At 34.5% G+C, this 17355-nt stretch overlaps 2 protein-coding genes across 3 annotated transcripts in view; one reads left to right on the plus strand and one right to left on the minus strand.

The window, feature by feature from the left end:
* LOC149067584 (adenylate kinase isoenzyme 1-like) overlaps positions 1 to 2278 on the minus strand; it is a 33292-nt gene extending 31014 nt beyond the window's left edge. The window contains exon 1 of the mRNA XM_089252455.1: positions 2089 to 2278. Coding sequence (XP_089108581.1) covers positions 2089 to 2091 — 3 coding nt within the window. The 5' untranslated portion in view covers positions 2092 to 2278. The remainder of the gene's footprint in view (positions 1 to 2088) is intronic.
* Positions 2279 to 6465: 4187 nt separating this feature from the next.
* LOC149067585 (uncharacterized) overlaps positions 6466 to 17355 on the plus strand; it is a 114554-nt gene continuing 103664 nt past the window's right edge. For both annotated transcript variants that reach the window (XM_089252568.1, XM_089252569.1), the window contains exons 1-4: positions 6466 to 6555; positions 6854 to 6892; positions 7258 to 7345; positions 7446 to 7588. In XM_089252568.1, coding sequence (XP_089108694.1) covers positions 7482 to 7588 — 107 coding nt within the window. In that variant the 5' untranslated portion in view covers positions 6466 to 6555; positions 6854 to 6892; positions 7258 to 7345; positions 7446 to 7481. The remainder of the gene's footprint in view (positions 6556 to 6853; positions 6893 to 7257; positions 7346 to 7445; positions 7589 to 17355) is intronic.

The raw sequence follows: 17355 nt of genomic DNA on the forward strand, positions 1-17355 counted from the left end.
AGGACCATAAGTAAGATTTTTGTGAAGAGGGAAGGTAACATGATTTTGCTGCCCCTACCATTGTAAAATTTGATGATTTTATGATGGTGATTTTTTGTTTTCACCTAAAACTTTCCACCCCTCAAATTTTGCCACAGGGACAGTTGCCCCCCTCTGCTTCCGTTCAATTCCAGCCCTGCAACCAGAGAAAGCAGCTTGCATACAATTTTGTAAGTCTTGCGAAAATTTTCAAAAACCATTTGGAAATCGAATCTTTGCACTGATTTCTACTGTAGAAAGGCCTGCTTTTCTGAAAAATTTTGTTACAATTTCAGAAAGCAATCTGCTTCACTACATATGGCTTATTAAAACCACAGCATCAGGTACAGTACAGAAAAGGTTTTTGCTAATCTAAGGGATGATGATGTAGAACACGCATTTGCAAGCAGAGATTGCATAAAAAAATTCGGTAAAACATTTTAAAATTTTGTCTAATCCCTTGATCTATTAGTCGGGAAACACTCAAAGTGTTTGTATGAAGTTTTCCATTAAGAAGGTACAATTTTCCATTCCATTTCTGCATTAGACAGGTTCCGCGTAATCCAGGTTTTTTTACTATGTACTTTGACATTGAAATCACGGGACCAGGATTTTTTTTTGTTGATTGGGGGGGGGGGGGGTTCCGCTTAATACATGTTCTTTTAAAGAAAGGTTTTACTGAAATAGGCTTTGGCTTTTTATGGTTCACATTAGTGTGAGCAAAGTGGGCAATATCTCCCCCTCCCAGTGGGCGATGGCATGATCCAGGGGGTCTAAAGAGGCTAGAACATAGTACAATACAGGATCCTGTGGGTCCGTCTGAGTCAGGGGGAATGAGAGAAAGAATTTCTGAAGAAGGGGGCGATGGAACAAATAGTTTGGAAAACAATGGTTTAAATGTTTTTCTTTTGTTTAAACGTCTTTCATTTATGAATGCTTTTAAAGCACAATCAGCATCATAAATACTCCACTAAAAATAAAATTAATCTTAAAAAAGGGACACCGAAGAAACTGCGAAAAATATTCGTCATAAAAAAAATGATTCAAAGAACCTCTGCTGCCATATCTTCATGAAGTTTCATTAATTTCTCTGACGTAGGTGAACTTGAACTAATGAAAACAGCGGGATACCCCAGTTTACCTCATGTGAATAAAAATTGCATTGAACAAAAAAAAAATTGAACCTATTTCAATGTGTTTGCATACAGTGTAACTTGATAAAAAATTTAATTAGTATTTAATTAATAAAATGGAATATTTAAATTTTTGTCAATTGGAATTTTCGCAATTTTTGTGATGTATTTTCCTCTCTTGTGAAAAAACTCTACTTCTCAAAAACTCTCTACCTCAAAATTTTTGTTAGCCCCTTAGTTTTGAGATAGAAAGGTTTGACAGCATGATTCATTTAAAGCACTGATATAAAACTGAAAGTTTTTTAAGCACTCTTTGACCTTTCGAAGCACAATGTCATTTGAATATCTTCCAATAGAAGTCATAGCATGACAATAAAACACCATAAAATATATATATTAAAAACCACCTTCACAGATTCAAATATTTCTATTTAAAAAAAAACACCAATCTTAAAAAATAAATTAAAATTATTTTTCAGATTATATTTGGGCAATGGGTGATTACAATGATGCATGAGAAATCAAGTAGGCCTATTGCATTTATAGATACCTTTAAATTATCTCAGCTCCAAATCAAATTGTTTTATATTTGATTGTGTAATAATTAAATATGTACAACTCAATAATTCTAATTCAAAACCAAAACCTAAATGAAATAATAAATTTTCAATATTATATTCATTTAAAATAAGTTTAGCTTGTAGATAAGTTTGATGAGAATAATGTTTTTAATTCAATTAAAATTATTCAAAAAAAATTTAATTGACATAAATTGCTTCTTTCTCAATATATCTCACTTTTTAAACTGTCAAAACTTTTAAGTTCCCATGTGGTAATAATTAACCTAAAATCACCAAACCGATTTTTAATTGAGATAACATTTTTTTCGCATTATCAAATTATAAGTTTTGTTTTTAGTAAATAAAGTTTTTCATACCATATTGACGATCAGGTAACAAAAAACGAACGGATTCAAAATAAGTCTCACAGTCCAATCAACGGTAAGAAAGGACAACTTATCAGGATTAAACTGAACTTGCTTTAGTGCGAAATCAAAACATAAACAATCCTTATAACCTCGTTGTCAAGGCGCCGTAACTTTGATGTCTTGACTTGACTATTTAAGGCTTGTGACTCTAATGTCAACTTGCTCTTCATTTCCAAATATACAGGGCATTGTGACAGAGGGACATTTTCTGTTCGGTTGAGAATTTGACAAAAACACGAAGCATAGAACAAAGAGTAGACTGACCATATTTCCGCAGGAAATTCGGTTCTCAAATACAGAGAAATACAGGACATCGTCAATTTCGCCAAACAGTTGCCAAAATTTTGCACAAAAATTTCAAAAACACCCCAAATATATATATAGCTGTTTCGGACAGGCCCGTAGCCAGAAATTTCGTTCGGAGGGGGAACCACTTGCATTTCGCCGTGGGGGGGGGGGGGGAACCAAAGTGATATAACAATGGATTTGGCCATCTTTACCCCTCTTTTTAAGCATTTTCTTACATTTCGGGGGACCAGACCCAACACTCCCTATAAATAAGAATCTTATCTATAGGGGATGTTGACCAGACCCACAAGTCCCCCGCTCTCGCTACGGCCTTAGTTTCGAACCCTTCCCCCTTCAAGTTTGAAAAGATTTTAAAAATAAGTTCGTTTGTGGTGATTGAGAATTCAAATATTTTGTTTCTCAAAAATCGATCCAACTTTATTTTTTCGTGACATCTAGCCTAACGAAATCAATAATGGAGTGAATCCTTCGATCCTTGTCACTGCATATAAGTTTTTTTTGTCATTTTCAGACGCTTGAAAAATTTCTGTAACACAACCTTAGAAAAAGTTTAATTTAGGAATGTGGATAAAAAAAACGATAATTTTTATTTTAAAATAATTTAAGCTCTCTTTGAAAAAAAAAGTAAGTTAGAAAAAATGATAATTTAAGAAAGATCCCTTACAAACAATAATTTGGAAAAGAAATTACAAACAGTAATTTAAGAAAGATCCCTCTTCCCGAGATGACGTCATCACAGTGCCATCTAGCGTCCCTTATACAAATACAAATAATACAAATACAACGCCACAACAGGCAAATTGCCCAACGAGGTGGCTGACCTAAGAACACCATGGATCCCCGAGCCCTTTTTTACCCTACCTACTACTACTACACCACACATGCACCCCGCCCACAACCCCCCGCGGAACCCCCCAACGAATCGGTACATGCGGGAATGTGTGTGTACGTGTAGTGAAACCTGACGTGAAGTTTGTTCCTGTGTAATGCTTGTTATGTGTCGTGCTGCCATCTGCCACCAGTTTTTTTCTAACTATGAGTGAAGTGTTATGATTGAATGATTTATCGTTGTAGGACTGTTGCTCTCTGTGGCGAGACTTTTTAACGGGGAGATCGGCTCGCATTTGCGCCTTGAAGTTGGAAACCACAGAAAACCAACTTCAGCCGACCACCACTGTGGGGTTCGAACCCGGATCCTCGCATCGCGAGTCCGTCACTATAACCACTCGACCACCACAGTGGCCCTTATGGGCAGCATCAAAGCGTCTTAAAGAGATTTTGGGCATTATTAATACGCTTTAGGCAGCATCCTCCCCTTATCACGTAGCAGCAAGTGGGCAACACCCAGGGGCGGTTCAAGTATTACGTAAGAAAATTTTTAGCCATTTTTGACCCCCTCCCCCACCCCTTGTCAGCACAGCAAAATTTCGTCATCAGCTCTACCCCTCTGAATCCTAACTCATATTTTCATAAAGGGTGGTTGATGACGTAAGCATTATCCAAACCCCCCCCTCCCCCCTTGTCATCACAAGTCAGCAAACCGAAAACCACCTTCCCCCCCCCCATTGATGATGACGTAATACTTGAACGGCCCCCATTGTAAGTGGGCAGCATCCATTGTTCTCGGACAGGTAATTTCCTCCTACTGGTAACCACTGTTTAACTAAATAATACTTTTATGAATGTGATTTATTTCATTTTTACAAATTTAGTTTTTCGGGCCACATCAGGTAACTCCAAGGGCCACATTTGGCCCCCACAGTGATTGAGAATGTAAATTATGGCATGACAAGGTATGATGGAGTGACCGCATGACCCGTATCTACTATGTTTGTCATGCGTTTTGATGATTGAAGATTAAGATTCAAGTTATGAGATTTTCGTGATCAGCACACACTCGCCAACATTAGCGCATGCAAGGGAGAGGGGAGGGATTTCAAACTTCCTCTTGAGCCAAGATTTTTTTTTTGCAATAAAAAACTAAAAAAATACCCCCCCCCCCCCCACTCTTGAGAAAATCCTTGCGCTCGCTACTGGTTTTGACATCAGTTTCGGTTTAATTTCATTCTTTTCACGAACTTTTTCTTTTAATTTGCTCATAAATTAAGCGTGATACCCTCGTTTCGAAAAATGTATGAAGTGTATGTATTCTACGCAAAAGAAGATACTGTATTACATTGACACTTTCAGATTTTTCTCTATAAACTATCGATTTTGTCATGCTACATTAGGCTGATGATATTTTCCAGAGAAAAATACGAGAAATTAGGATCTCTCAAATACGGAAAAATATGTGAAGTCTCTAGTTGTCGACAAAAACGATGCTAAAAGGTAAGCAAAATTTTCAACTATTGCAAAAATCATGGTGAAATCATAGAAGGGCCGTATCGTGCCTTCTCGTTGCTCCGGAGCAGACTTTTTCTTACGTCTTCCGTTGAAAGAGCTTGCTTACTATGCAAAATAAGTGTAAATTTTTTGCGGGGCACCCCCCTTTTTTCTCGGGTTGCTCCAGCCTAGTTACAGGGCCTGAATCATCAATGGCGGGAAATGAAGCACTACTGAAAATCGCAGTGAATTAAAACGAATTCTGCAAAAAAAGGGGGGGGGGCGCGGTAGCACGGTCGATAAAATACTCGCCTAAAGTACCAAAGGATGTGGGGGGGGGGACCAGACCCTCAAGTCCCCCCCCCCCCGCTACGCCCTTGCCCGGTTCGTCCTTGTCAGAAAACTTTCCTGACACAGGGGTACAACAAAAAACGGCGACTTAACCGCAGCAAAAAATTGTTACCTCAGGGAGTACCCCATCGAGGGCGCACCAACCTCTCGATGAGTATAAAAAACGAGCCTGCCGTTCGAAATCGGCAATAAATTGTAGGTCCCGGTCTAATTAGCCCTCGTGCGCAGAAAATGACCGTGGTGAATGATCAAAAATGATCAAATGATCAACAAAAAGAAGAGTTCAACATAAAACAAATATATTCATTGACTTTGTGCTGATTTCTTCAACTCATGCAACAGCACTTCTATTTTGAGTCGCTAAAATCAAGGTCCCGCGCATCTGAAAATTAATGTAGTTCTGGACCATGACATGATATCACGTTGTAGTTTGATTTTTCCGGTGTGTTTTACAACCAGAGCCGCAACTAGATTCTTGGTCAGCCAGAGCAAGCACAAATTTTAGCGTCCCCTTGTAACGTTCAAGGAGAGTTTAACGGGTCAAATTTACGACCACTCTGGTCCGGCGTCTGGGGCACCAGACCCATCAGCTCCTCCGACCCAGTTGCGACTCTGTCTACAACTGTTCTGCAGAGAAAAAACAAATAGTGAACATGTGTCAGAATTGCAGTACGAAGAACTGCGAAAATCTTCTTTCTTTCGCAATATGATACGTAATTATATTATTATTTTTTATATAAAATTTATTATTTACGTATAATAATTACATTAATTATAAATTGTTATAACTATCATCAGAAGCGGCTCAAGACAAAATTCTCACCCATGCAATGCAAGACAAGTTTTTTGACGTATCTCTGATGTTAAGCCGCATCAGTAAAAGGGCCTGGAAAACATGTTTACGCCATGCATATGCATCAAAAATTACAGTTCTTTTTGCATTTTATTTCATCCAATACATTTATAGTTTGAATTTTTGTGGCAAAACATTTTTCTAAATTTTTCCGCAAATTATGTTTCACCCCTACTTATGATTTGGAGACCCGGTGGCCACACGGGTTACTCAGTCCCGGAGCTTCTTCTGATTGTAAATAGCAATGAAAATAATCTTCAGCCCTGATTCCAGTGAACAATGAAAAAATTCAAGCAAGATTTGTTGAAATACCAGAATGAAACGAAACTTTATTAAAATAAAGAGACTGCTATACAATTACGTGAAAATACAGGTCATATGGTAATCTATTCATCCGAATTCTGTGAAATCGAACAGTCGCCATCTTGTGGCGAAAAAATAAACATCAACAAAAACTAATCTGGCAGGTAAATAAATCAACAGGTAAAGACTGTGGAAACGTTTAACGTGTCTGCTTAAACTCGATTGACTTGTGTTCAAATTCTAGGCGGCGCATGATGGGCTGGCCGTAAGTTCATGTAAGAAATTATATTCAATTATCTTTTTTAATCGGATAATTTGATTAGTTTCGTTCTTTTAATTATATGGTACGTTATTTATTGAATGCAATTTATTTATGGATCTATATAAGTAGAAACATGTACATGAACTGTGTACTTTTGATATTTTGACTATCTTACTATGAAATCTACATTCAAGCACAATATTATGTTAAGTACAATAAAATTTTTTAAAAAAACTTTAATTATTCAGTCTACTTTATCACATTGTGTGCTCATTTGTAATTGTTATTCATCTCCTATTTCTATTCAACAGGAACAAAATAAAATAGAGTTCAAGTATGTGGTATGAATAGTAAGTTGTGTTTTTAGTTGCTTTTTTAATTATTTAATATCTACCTCTAAAAATTTAAATAAATGTAAAAAATTGTTTACAAATTTTCAATCATTCAAAATTAACCATTTAAGAAAGTTTTGTGGAGAATTTTTTGTATTAGTCATATTCCAAGTTTCAGTTTCATTAATTTGATAGACATGGATTGAGGTTAACTATTGGTACTATGATTGTTTATGAACAAAACTTTTCCATGTTAAATTCATTATAATGAGAATAAAATAATTGTGAAATTTTATTATTAGTTATTGATGATATTTTCTGTTATATATAAGAACTTTAAAAAACTAATAAGATTTTAACATGTGTTATCTGCATTTGTTTAGTTATCAAAGATGTTTTTGTGAAAGGAAATTTGAATGAAGTGTCAACATTAAAAAATGCCTGTTGATTGGAGATTGTTATGGAATATCAGTAAGTTATATTCTTGAAATTCAATTTACTTTATTTTAATCTAGATGTTTTTGAACCAAGTTAATTTTGCTGAAACTAAAATTTAATTCAATTTTTGTAGTTTGGCAGCAGAGATTTAGTAAATCTGTTATGAAAGATGGAAAATTCAGATTCATATTCTGCCAGTGCATCTGAAAATAGAAGCATTATAGATATTCTGAAAAGTGATTTTGAGCTTACACATGGACATCATTCCCAATTGAAGTAAGAAATACTAATCTGTAATTATTTTTATTGAACCTTCAATTAAGTTTTTGATAATAAAAATTTATGTAAGAGATTCTTATGATCTCTCTGCTTGATTTTTTTATTATTATTATTGACAATTTTCATATGCATAATAGTTGAATAGTAAAAAAGGAAAATGAATTGAAAAGTAAATTAAACTACAGTGAATCCTGTTTAAAAAGCCCTCACTTAAGACATTCCTTGTTTGAAAAGTTTTATTTTCTCCCCTTCCCTATCATATTCCCGCTTAATACGATTGTATTGTATTGTATTGTGACTTGGACTTATGGGTGGGTGGTTCCACAGAACCTAGCACTGTGATCAAAGGTCAATTGTACTATCCCTCCAGATAAAATAGATGCCTTTAATAGAGACCTGTAGCTGAAGCCAGGGCCGTCTTAAAAGCATCATGGGTCCCTGGGCCAAGAGGTTTTCTGAGGCCCTACCAGATAAATTCTAGAAAATTGTAACTAGATCTCATTCTCGTGAGGCCCCTTTACTCTTGAGGTCCCGGTTTGGACCATGCATTAAGATGGCACTGGCTGAAGCAAAGCAGCAGAGATCTAATAAGAATGCCTTTAATAATCCTGCTGCCTAAAACTAGGGCAGTCCCATTGTATGGTCCCTATGATGAATCATCTATACCAGGGTTTAAGCCATGGTCGCATTTTTTGCAAAATGTGAAAGAAAATCTTAAAATGTGAAAGAAGTAGTAGCCACTTTACAGAAATGTGTACAAGAGGTACGAAATGAGAAGACATCCAACGATAAATCATTAGCATTGTAGCATTTTGCTAAAGCTTTTCCCCCCATTTTCGCTTTTTTGCTAAAGGAATTTTTTATCGAGCTTAAACCCTGATCTATACTGTATAGCGAGTGTTCAAGTATTAGAAAAGTATTGTTTTTTTTCCTTTTATTTATCCATGTATACAATATGGCTACCTGAGTTCTGGTTACTTTTATGAATGTATTTTTTCCTATGTTACATTGGGGATGTATAAAAATTCGGAAATCTCATCCTAATAGCTTTTCATTCAGCCAGGGCCGTGTTTATGTTTTTGACGCATGTGGGCTATGAATATTTTGCCACCCCTCCCATTTCAGTCTAACTTTTTCCTTTCACCTCTCCCATGCAACAAACAAAAGACAAAAACAAACCCAAAATTTTACTTTTCTGTTCTGTATTTGTATTCTATTCCAATCCATAATTATTGCCATATAATGGCAATAATGGCTCAACCTCTGGCACACAGGCATCTACACATCAATGAAAAACACTGATAAATTTAATTCGAATGGTGGTGCATACTTTCTGTGTACTTGATTATAGTCTAGCAACAAAATAATGCATTACATAATATCTATAAATATTATCTTTAACTGCACATCCTAAAGTGTATTTGGAAATAATTAAATACTTTTTTCAAAATGGTTTCGTTGATCGTTTAAAATTCCAGATGGGGCCGCTAGTGGTTTGTGTACTCGTGTGATTTGTGAATGCTTGCATTACTTGAATATACAGAGTGTCCCACAATCACTGACAGTTTTCAAAATGGGAATAGCAAGAAAACTGTAACAGATATTAATGTCATTCTTGCAGAATGTAAATGTGTGAAGTCAGGAATTTCAGCTACATCATTCATGTTTCAATAGTTATTGAAATAAAATTAAAAAATTGACTTTTTATATGAACAACCTGTGCCCAAAAATTTGAATTAAACAGTTGTTGCCCTGTCTCTTCTGATGCCAACAGAAGAAATTTCCACATTTCTAAGTGCAATATTTACAGAGATATGTGAATTCAAAAATTTGAGAAAAGTTGGGAAAGAAGCGTTGTCCGTTAGTTTTTGCTGGCCTTTTTCCCAACTTTCCTCCGATTTTCGAATTCAAATATTTTAGTAAATACTTAGAAACAAGGAAGTTCTTATTAATTAAACTTCTTTTGTTCCTTCAATTTTTGTTGTTTCCTTATACTACTTTTATATTGAAAGCTACATAATAAGAAATATAATAATAGTATGAGAACACACACAACGGTTCTCAACCTTTCTTGACTCACAGTGCCCTTTCCGGTATATAATTTCTATGGCGGAGCCCCGTAGGTCTATTCTTTATTTATTCATCGAAGTTACTGATTTATTTTTATTATTCAAAAATATTAATAATTATTTTTTTCAAATTTGCTGGTTTTTTTATTTTCCTCGAGCAGCCGCAGAGCCCTTGCAAGTTCACACGGAGCACCGTTTGAGAACCACTAGTATAGATTATGTAAAAAATTCTTTGAAAAGTTAATTTAGTATTCAAAAGGTTAGAATAATATATATTTTATAGATTTTCTCCTGTTATACCGAAATCAATTTTTGTGAAAATATTTTACATGATATTCAAAAATGAGCCACGTTTAAAATCAGTGACCAAAAATGCATAACAAAACTTCGTGGTTTCCAAAACTTGGTATGTTCACCAGTTTCCAGACAATTGTCCGAAATTTCACTTCTACAGATCTGAATAATCAAATTTATTATATTAAATTGATTCTAAATACAAATTATTTTTATTTGAATTAAAAACGAAATGAGCAATAACTAATATATATTTTATTGTGGCCTTTTGTTTCTATATTTCATTGCATATATTTTTTATTGTGGTACATGTAGTTTAATACAGTACCACATTTCTTGGAATAATTACTACATGAGCGTATGCGTCTCTGTATCGGAAAAAAAGAACCACCAATATACGACATTTTGTTTACGAACTTAACATAAGGCCCTGCATCCGCAGCACATTTCTGATATAAAATTTATTAAATGCTTATTTTTAATTTTGGAAATACTTGCTAAATGCTCAGTAATGCTTGTCAAATACTTTTCAATTTTAAAAATGCTACTCGGTTAATTGACAGTTGAGTATCATGCGATTCAATAGGAAATTCTCTTGGAAATTGTGTTTTTGAAACGAAAATTAATATACACATCGCATCTCTCTCAGTGTAAGCACCACCAGTCTCTAAACTCCTGTTTTTCAAAACTTAGAAAACGCCATGCTCGTTCCATGAAATAAGGGGATTAATATAACATAACAATTAAAATACTGTGTATATATAAAAGGCACTATATGTCCATTTTCGTCAATATTGAGATAACGCTATTAATTTGCTGTCTTTTCGTTACACTATGCACATAGGTATAGAACAAGTCCTATTTCGATAAATAATAGAGATATTCACTTTAAAAATACTTTAAAAGGGCTCTCTTGTAAAATTTCCCTTTTGGCACATGGTGCCAATTATCTCCGATATACAGAAATAGTTCAAACTGCAAATTTAAAATATAAACTGTTCATCTGTCGTGTTTGTTACTCATCTGAAAAGCAAGTAAGACAGGACATAACATAATTTATTTGTCCCCAGTCAATTACAATAATACTATACAAATTAGAGTTTACAATTAAATTACATATTTTACAATATTTGAAAGAAAATGCAATGAGAAAGAAAAAATATTTGAATGGACACGGTAGAACAGTTAATTCATAATGTGATGAAGAAAGCTGAGACAGAGAAGAGAGCAGTAGCTAAAAGCTAGTAAAATGCTCTCGACCCTATAACATCTCTGTACTTGTGATACACATCTAGTCATCTTTCTTTTGACCTGAAAGAAAGATAAAAAGAATGAAATATATCAGCCCAATAGGTGTAAATATATTTATTAATTAAATTAAAAAGTGAATTATGGCAACCAAAAGCTGATATAAGAGAATTTCATGATATGGTTTTTTTTTTTCACTTTAATTCAATGACAAATTTTTAATAATATAGAAGGGAGAGAAAAAGCTAGGATAAAAATAAAAATTAATATAAATAGAATCTACACTTGATGTTAACTATCTACATCACCAAATTGAGTTAATGTTTTCATTCAAATTTACCTGTCAAAATATTTATTATTTGATATAGAAAATTTGATATCCCAGGTTAAATTAATTTTTAATTTCATAATATTTCTTTAAATTTCATTTATTGTCTTCCATGACATTGCTATAGCAATACTTTACTAACCACAGTTAATGAAACAGAAGGAAAGTTGCTTTCACAATCAAAAGAGTTTCATCTAAGTTTCTGTGAAAGATTCATAATTGGTTGTATAATTAGTTCAGAAGAACGAGTCAGCGAAAAGAATAATTTTTTTAGAAGGACCAAGTGAGTCACTTCACAAGGCTTGTTGATGAGGGGGAAAGATAAAAAGAGGTATGAGTAAAGTAGGGGGTTCTGATAAGGACACGAATGGAAGATTAGATGCCGATTACAAAATCTGGTATTGGCACTTCAAGAGATTCGTTGTGGAGTACAGATGTTGAAAAAACAATGTATAAAGGGAGAGAAATGTACAAAGATAGGATTTAAAGAAAATAGTTTTATGGCAAGAGGAGCCGGGTGAAGGAAAAAAAAAACCTCTTATCAGTGATCACAACAAGTGGTTTTGTACATATGTATGGACGAGCACACGCACACTGTTCATTCCAAGGTATTTTCATCCAGAAGATGGTTGAATACATTCATTTTGAACAATGCTAAGGATTTATTTCGAACACTCAATGCAGAGAATTCCAAATGTGAATACCCTGGAAGAAAACCATATTTTTCTTCAAATTTGTTCTCGCTGTAGGGGTTGGGATACAGTTTCTGGAGAAGAATCTTGTTGGATATCCGTGTGCAGGGATAGGAAAAGAGGTAATATGTGTTGGAGAGTTTAAAAAGAGGAGCCGTATACTCATTAAATGAGGCAGAGCTCATCACCCTCAATTTTTTTTTATACAATTATCAGGGGTTGCAGAGATGTTTGAGTAGCAGATGACCATACTTCCAAGCAATAAGTTAATTTAGAGAAAAAAAGTGAAAAATATAACATGTGTAATTACATAAAATGATACGAAATGCCTTGCTGTCTAAAATATGTATATATATTTATTTAAATACCACGCTACAGAAAACAATTCAATTACAGCAAGGTATGACCTAAATAGTAGTTTAATGATTTGCTGACTTCTAGTATATGGTTAGACCATGAAAAAGATGCTCATTAATTAAAACTCTGAGGTATTTAACCGAATCGACAAACTTTAATTCATCCTGTTTGAATTTTATTGGCAATTGGCACAGTGTCCAACGGCTTTTCCCAAGGTCACTTATTCACTGATACCCAGATGCTTAATAAGTTCATATCATAGTTGATTTCATCTATGATTTGAGGAATTTGTTTTCCTGAATTTAAAAGGGTCGTGTCATCTTCATACATAAACACTTTGCAATTTCTGAATATTTTATAGATATCATTGACATAGACCAGAAATAAAAGTGGTCTTTGGCAAAAACCCTGAAGTACCCCGCAAGTGATGTTGGTGAGACTAGAGTTGTACACTCCGATATTTACAAATTGTTTCCTGTTTGAGAGGCAACTCTCAAACAACTTCAATGCTACACCACGAATTCCATAGAGAGCGAGTATTTTTTAGTAAAATTTTGTGGTTTACGAAATCAAATGCTTTCCTAAAGTCTAAGAATATTCTGTATGTGAAATTGCCATCATCTATAGTGCATCACACTGTGTCAATGAACCATATAAGTGAAGTTTTAGTTGACATATTTTTACGAAATCCAAATTGTTTTTATATATGGAGTAATTGTTTTCTATAAAATTTGAAATTCTATTGTACATCGCTTTTTCAGTGATTTTACTCAAGGTTGGCCAAATTGATATGGGACGATAGTTTAGGGGATTACTTTCATCACCCTTTTTAAATAATGGAATTAATTTTGCAAATTTTAGTCTGGAAAAATTCTGCTTTCAAAGATCAAATTTATTAGATATAAAAAAAATTTTTAAAAGTTTGATATTTTCTCTCACAATACGTATACTTATCTTATCGAAACCCACAGAAGATTTAGAGCTAAGTTTTGATATTAATCTGTTTAGTTCATCGGCAGTAACAGGGTCCAGGAACAAAGAATTTGAGACAGATGTTATATTATAATTTACAAAAATTTTGTTATTAACAGCAGGTATCATATCAGTGTTATGATTACAGAATACATGATTCAGTGTTTCTGCAATCTCTTGAGTATTAGTTGATTCTGATATATACCCTAAAATTTTTAGGCTCGGGATCCCAGTAGATATATATATAGTTTGGTATTCTTATTTAAAACTTGATTAATTACTTCCCATATATATATACATATATATATATAATGTTTCTGAAATATTTCCATTAGACTTTAAAAATTTATCTTCAAAATACTTTTGGCATTTCGTAAGGGGTAGATGTTGGTATATTTCTATAGGTTTTATATTTTCCTCTTAATTAAATGTTGAAAGTATTGGATTTTAATCTACTATAAAGCCTGTGTTTGTTTTTAATAGACTTGAGAATTGAGCTAGAGACCCAGGGTTGTTTGGGGATGCTGTACTTTTTAATTCTAACTTTTTTATTTCTGCTTCTTTCAATGTATCTTCAAAATGTTTAGAAAAGATTTTATGAGCAGTGTTAGGATCATTGCATGACAATATATATCGAAGACCCAATGTGGATCAGATAGTAATAAATTTAGTTTGCTATGATTATAATGTGTGTGAATTTCTTTACGGCTGTCAATATTATTTTTAAAATTATCAAGATGAATAAAGATCGGATGATGATCGGGACACAGTAGCCCAGGTTGATAAGATACTCGCCTAAAGTACCGAAGGATGTTTAGAGGTGTCACGAGTTTGATACCTGGTTCGTCCTTGTCAGAAAACTTTCCTGACATGAGTACAACAGAAATGGTGACTTGAATGCAGCAAAAAATTGCTACCGCAGGGAGTCCTCCCATCGAGTGGTTAGCGCACCAACCTCTCTGAGTATAAAAAACAAGCCTGCCATTCAGAATCTGCAATAAATTGTAGCTCCCGGTCTAATTGGCCCTTGTGTGCAGAAAATGACCGTAGTGCGTCAAAAATGATCAAATGATTGGATGATCTGTTATATCAGCGTTTATAATGCCCACTGTAGAAATTTATTTCTTTGTTCTAATAAAAATATAATCCACAGAGCTGATGATTTTCTAGTGGCATTGGTTATAACACATTCTAGTCTGTAAGACAAAATATTATTGTAATCTGAACAAACTCTGTTATTAGCTAATAAATGTATGTTGATATCACCACAAACTAATATTTCGGTAGACTTTGTGGACAGCGAGTTTAAGACAAAATCAAGTGACTCTAAAAATCTGTTCACATTAGAGCTAGGAGGTTGATAAATTGATCCAATTATAAGCTGTCCTTTGAATTATAATTTACTTCAATCCCCATATTGATTGACATTCATCGATTTCTGATTGGCATTTGTAATTCAACTTATTATGCATGTACATTCCAGAGCCACCATGTGAGCTATCTTTTCTAGGTGAAATTAATAGTTCAAAATCTTTAATACCCAAGTAATTACATTCTACTTTATTAGTGACCCTGATTTCACTTAGTGCTATAATTTTAAGGCTTCGTATATTTGCATGAAACAATGATAATTTGCAGCGTGTATTGTTGTATAATAGATAAATTTCCTCAGTGCTAAAATTTCTACAATTAATTAACCGCAAAGAGTTTGTACTATTCATTTTTTTTATTACGTTTTAAATTTAGCTGAAAAAAAAATTGTATGACATCAGAAAATATTCAGGATAATACTTATCTTTCAAAAACCTTGTCTTTCGTAGACCTCCTTTACATCATATTTGGAGCATAGCTGGAACACTCTGCTCTCTTCGTCCTTTTGAGTGTAGATGTTCTCATTCTTTGTCCATAGGAAGCACCAGTCATGAGTCTTCTTTGCTTCCAGGGACAGGGTGTAGATCTCTTGCATCCTTGGTGTCAGGTGTTCACTGAAATAAATCCTTGTTGCTGCTCCTGGAAATCCAAGATCCTTGGTTGTAGATTGCGTCTTTTTCGCCTTAGTTAGTATCTGCTCCTTGTGCTGATGGTTGACAAAACTGACTGTAATTGGTCGACTTTTGCCTTTGTCTTTTCTTCTTCCAAGATGGTGACTTGCTTCGATGTTGCTTTTGCCCACTGCCACTTCCATCTTCTCTGCAAGTTTCGAAACAATCGTCCTTATCCTCTCCTTTTCCTTTAGGAACATTTTGGATGATTAGGTTATTTCTTCGTGCATAGGCATCATTGTGTTCAAGCCTATCTTCCAGCATTTGGTTTTGGTGCCACATCATTTCGTTCTCCTTCCATAGTTTCCTATTCTCGTCTTGTAATTTGCTGATGGTGAGTTTCAGCTCCTCAAATTTCTCGCTCATGAATTTTACACTTTCTGATAGATCACTCAGTGAATTCAAGCATTGAAGTTTTCCACTAATGGTATCCAATGCAGTCAGCTTATTCTCCATAGTGGAAATCCGCTCATCAAGTTCAGCGCAGGTGGGTGCCATTTCTTTGATTGGTGCAAAAAGAATGGAGAGGAAAAACATATCTTATCTCAACGAAGTCTCAGCGAACAGTCCAGGACAATATAAAGATTGCAGAGAAAACACAATTTAATTGTTGTCCCTGTATTAAAACCTGGGTGTGAGTCAACTTCATGGGGTTTTGCACCCAAAACACAATAAATATTCCTTTTTTACTTTAATTTCTTAAACGAGCACTAGCTCAAACTTTTTCAATTTAACGATGTATCGTATAAAAAAATATGTCTTATATGTGCCTTATTGAATACAAGTACTAAAGAGGATTCCAAATTACCTAAGATTGAATTGTGGCGATTGTTCATAAATTATCATTAAAGAAAACTTTCACAAAATACAAAACGTATGAACTTATCAGAAATGTTATATTTGATTTCGTCAGGAAAGTGTAAAATGAAGAGGACATGGGTGGAGATACGGGGCCCCTCAGCATCAAAGGTAAAGCAAACTGATCTAATGTATTTGGTATATATGAATTGACATCATCATGCCCCCAGCAATCCTTGTGCCCCCCCCCCCCCCAGACGTGGTAGTCTATCTCTGCCTATGGAAGAGGAGCACTTTTTCCCGTTTTGTTGGTAATCCTGCATTTATAACCGAATGTAGTTTTGTAATACTGTATTCAATTAATAAAAATATGGGTTCTGCCAAGCTCCACATTTGATCCCCCCTTTTATTTCAGGAAAACGTCACATGAGGAGAGCTGTCCTTAGGACCAAAACCGCCTACCACATTCTGTACTATGATTTCTTATATTCCAATTAGTGACTGCAAACGGATGTTGTTCTGAATTGACCAGCTTCATCACATTTTGGTTTCCAAACAAGTTTAAAAAAATTGTAATGTAATCGAATTCATCCATTAAATTTGAAGCCACTTAACATTATTTCTACCCCCCTCCCAGATGGTCAACCATAGCCCAAAGACTCTCACCAAAGCCCCGACCGGCACTAATAAAAGCGTCTTTGTTGCAAAAGATTCTTTCTTATATGGTCTGCGTCGTTAAAATCAGTAGAATGGTCTGTCTTATTACTTTCAAAGACAGCCAAAATTGAGCTATTGAAATGTTCTTGGTGGTCAGTTGGAAAGGGTGCAGCAGTCTCCAATCACGGAAAGAACCCCCTTTCTTTTTTTCTTGTATCAACACCCTCCATAGAAGATAATCCCCCGTCTTTAGGGGATGTCGGCTGAAGTCTTGTCTTTTTTCCAACACCTTCAGTAATCTGAAATG

Source organism: Pholcus phalangioides, unplaced genomic scaffold (assembly GCF_987345545.1).
Source record: "Pholcus phalangioides strain wild (caught in Gottingen) unplaced genomic scaffold, Ppha-v1.0 ptg000029l_1, whole genome shotgun sequence".
In the NCBI taxonomy this organism is placed as follows: Eukaryota; Metazoa; Arthropoda; class Arachnida; order Araneae; family Pholcidae; genus Pholcus; species Pholcus phalangioides.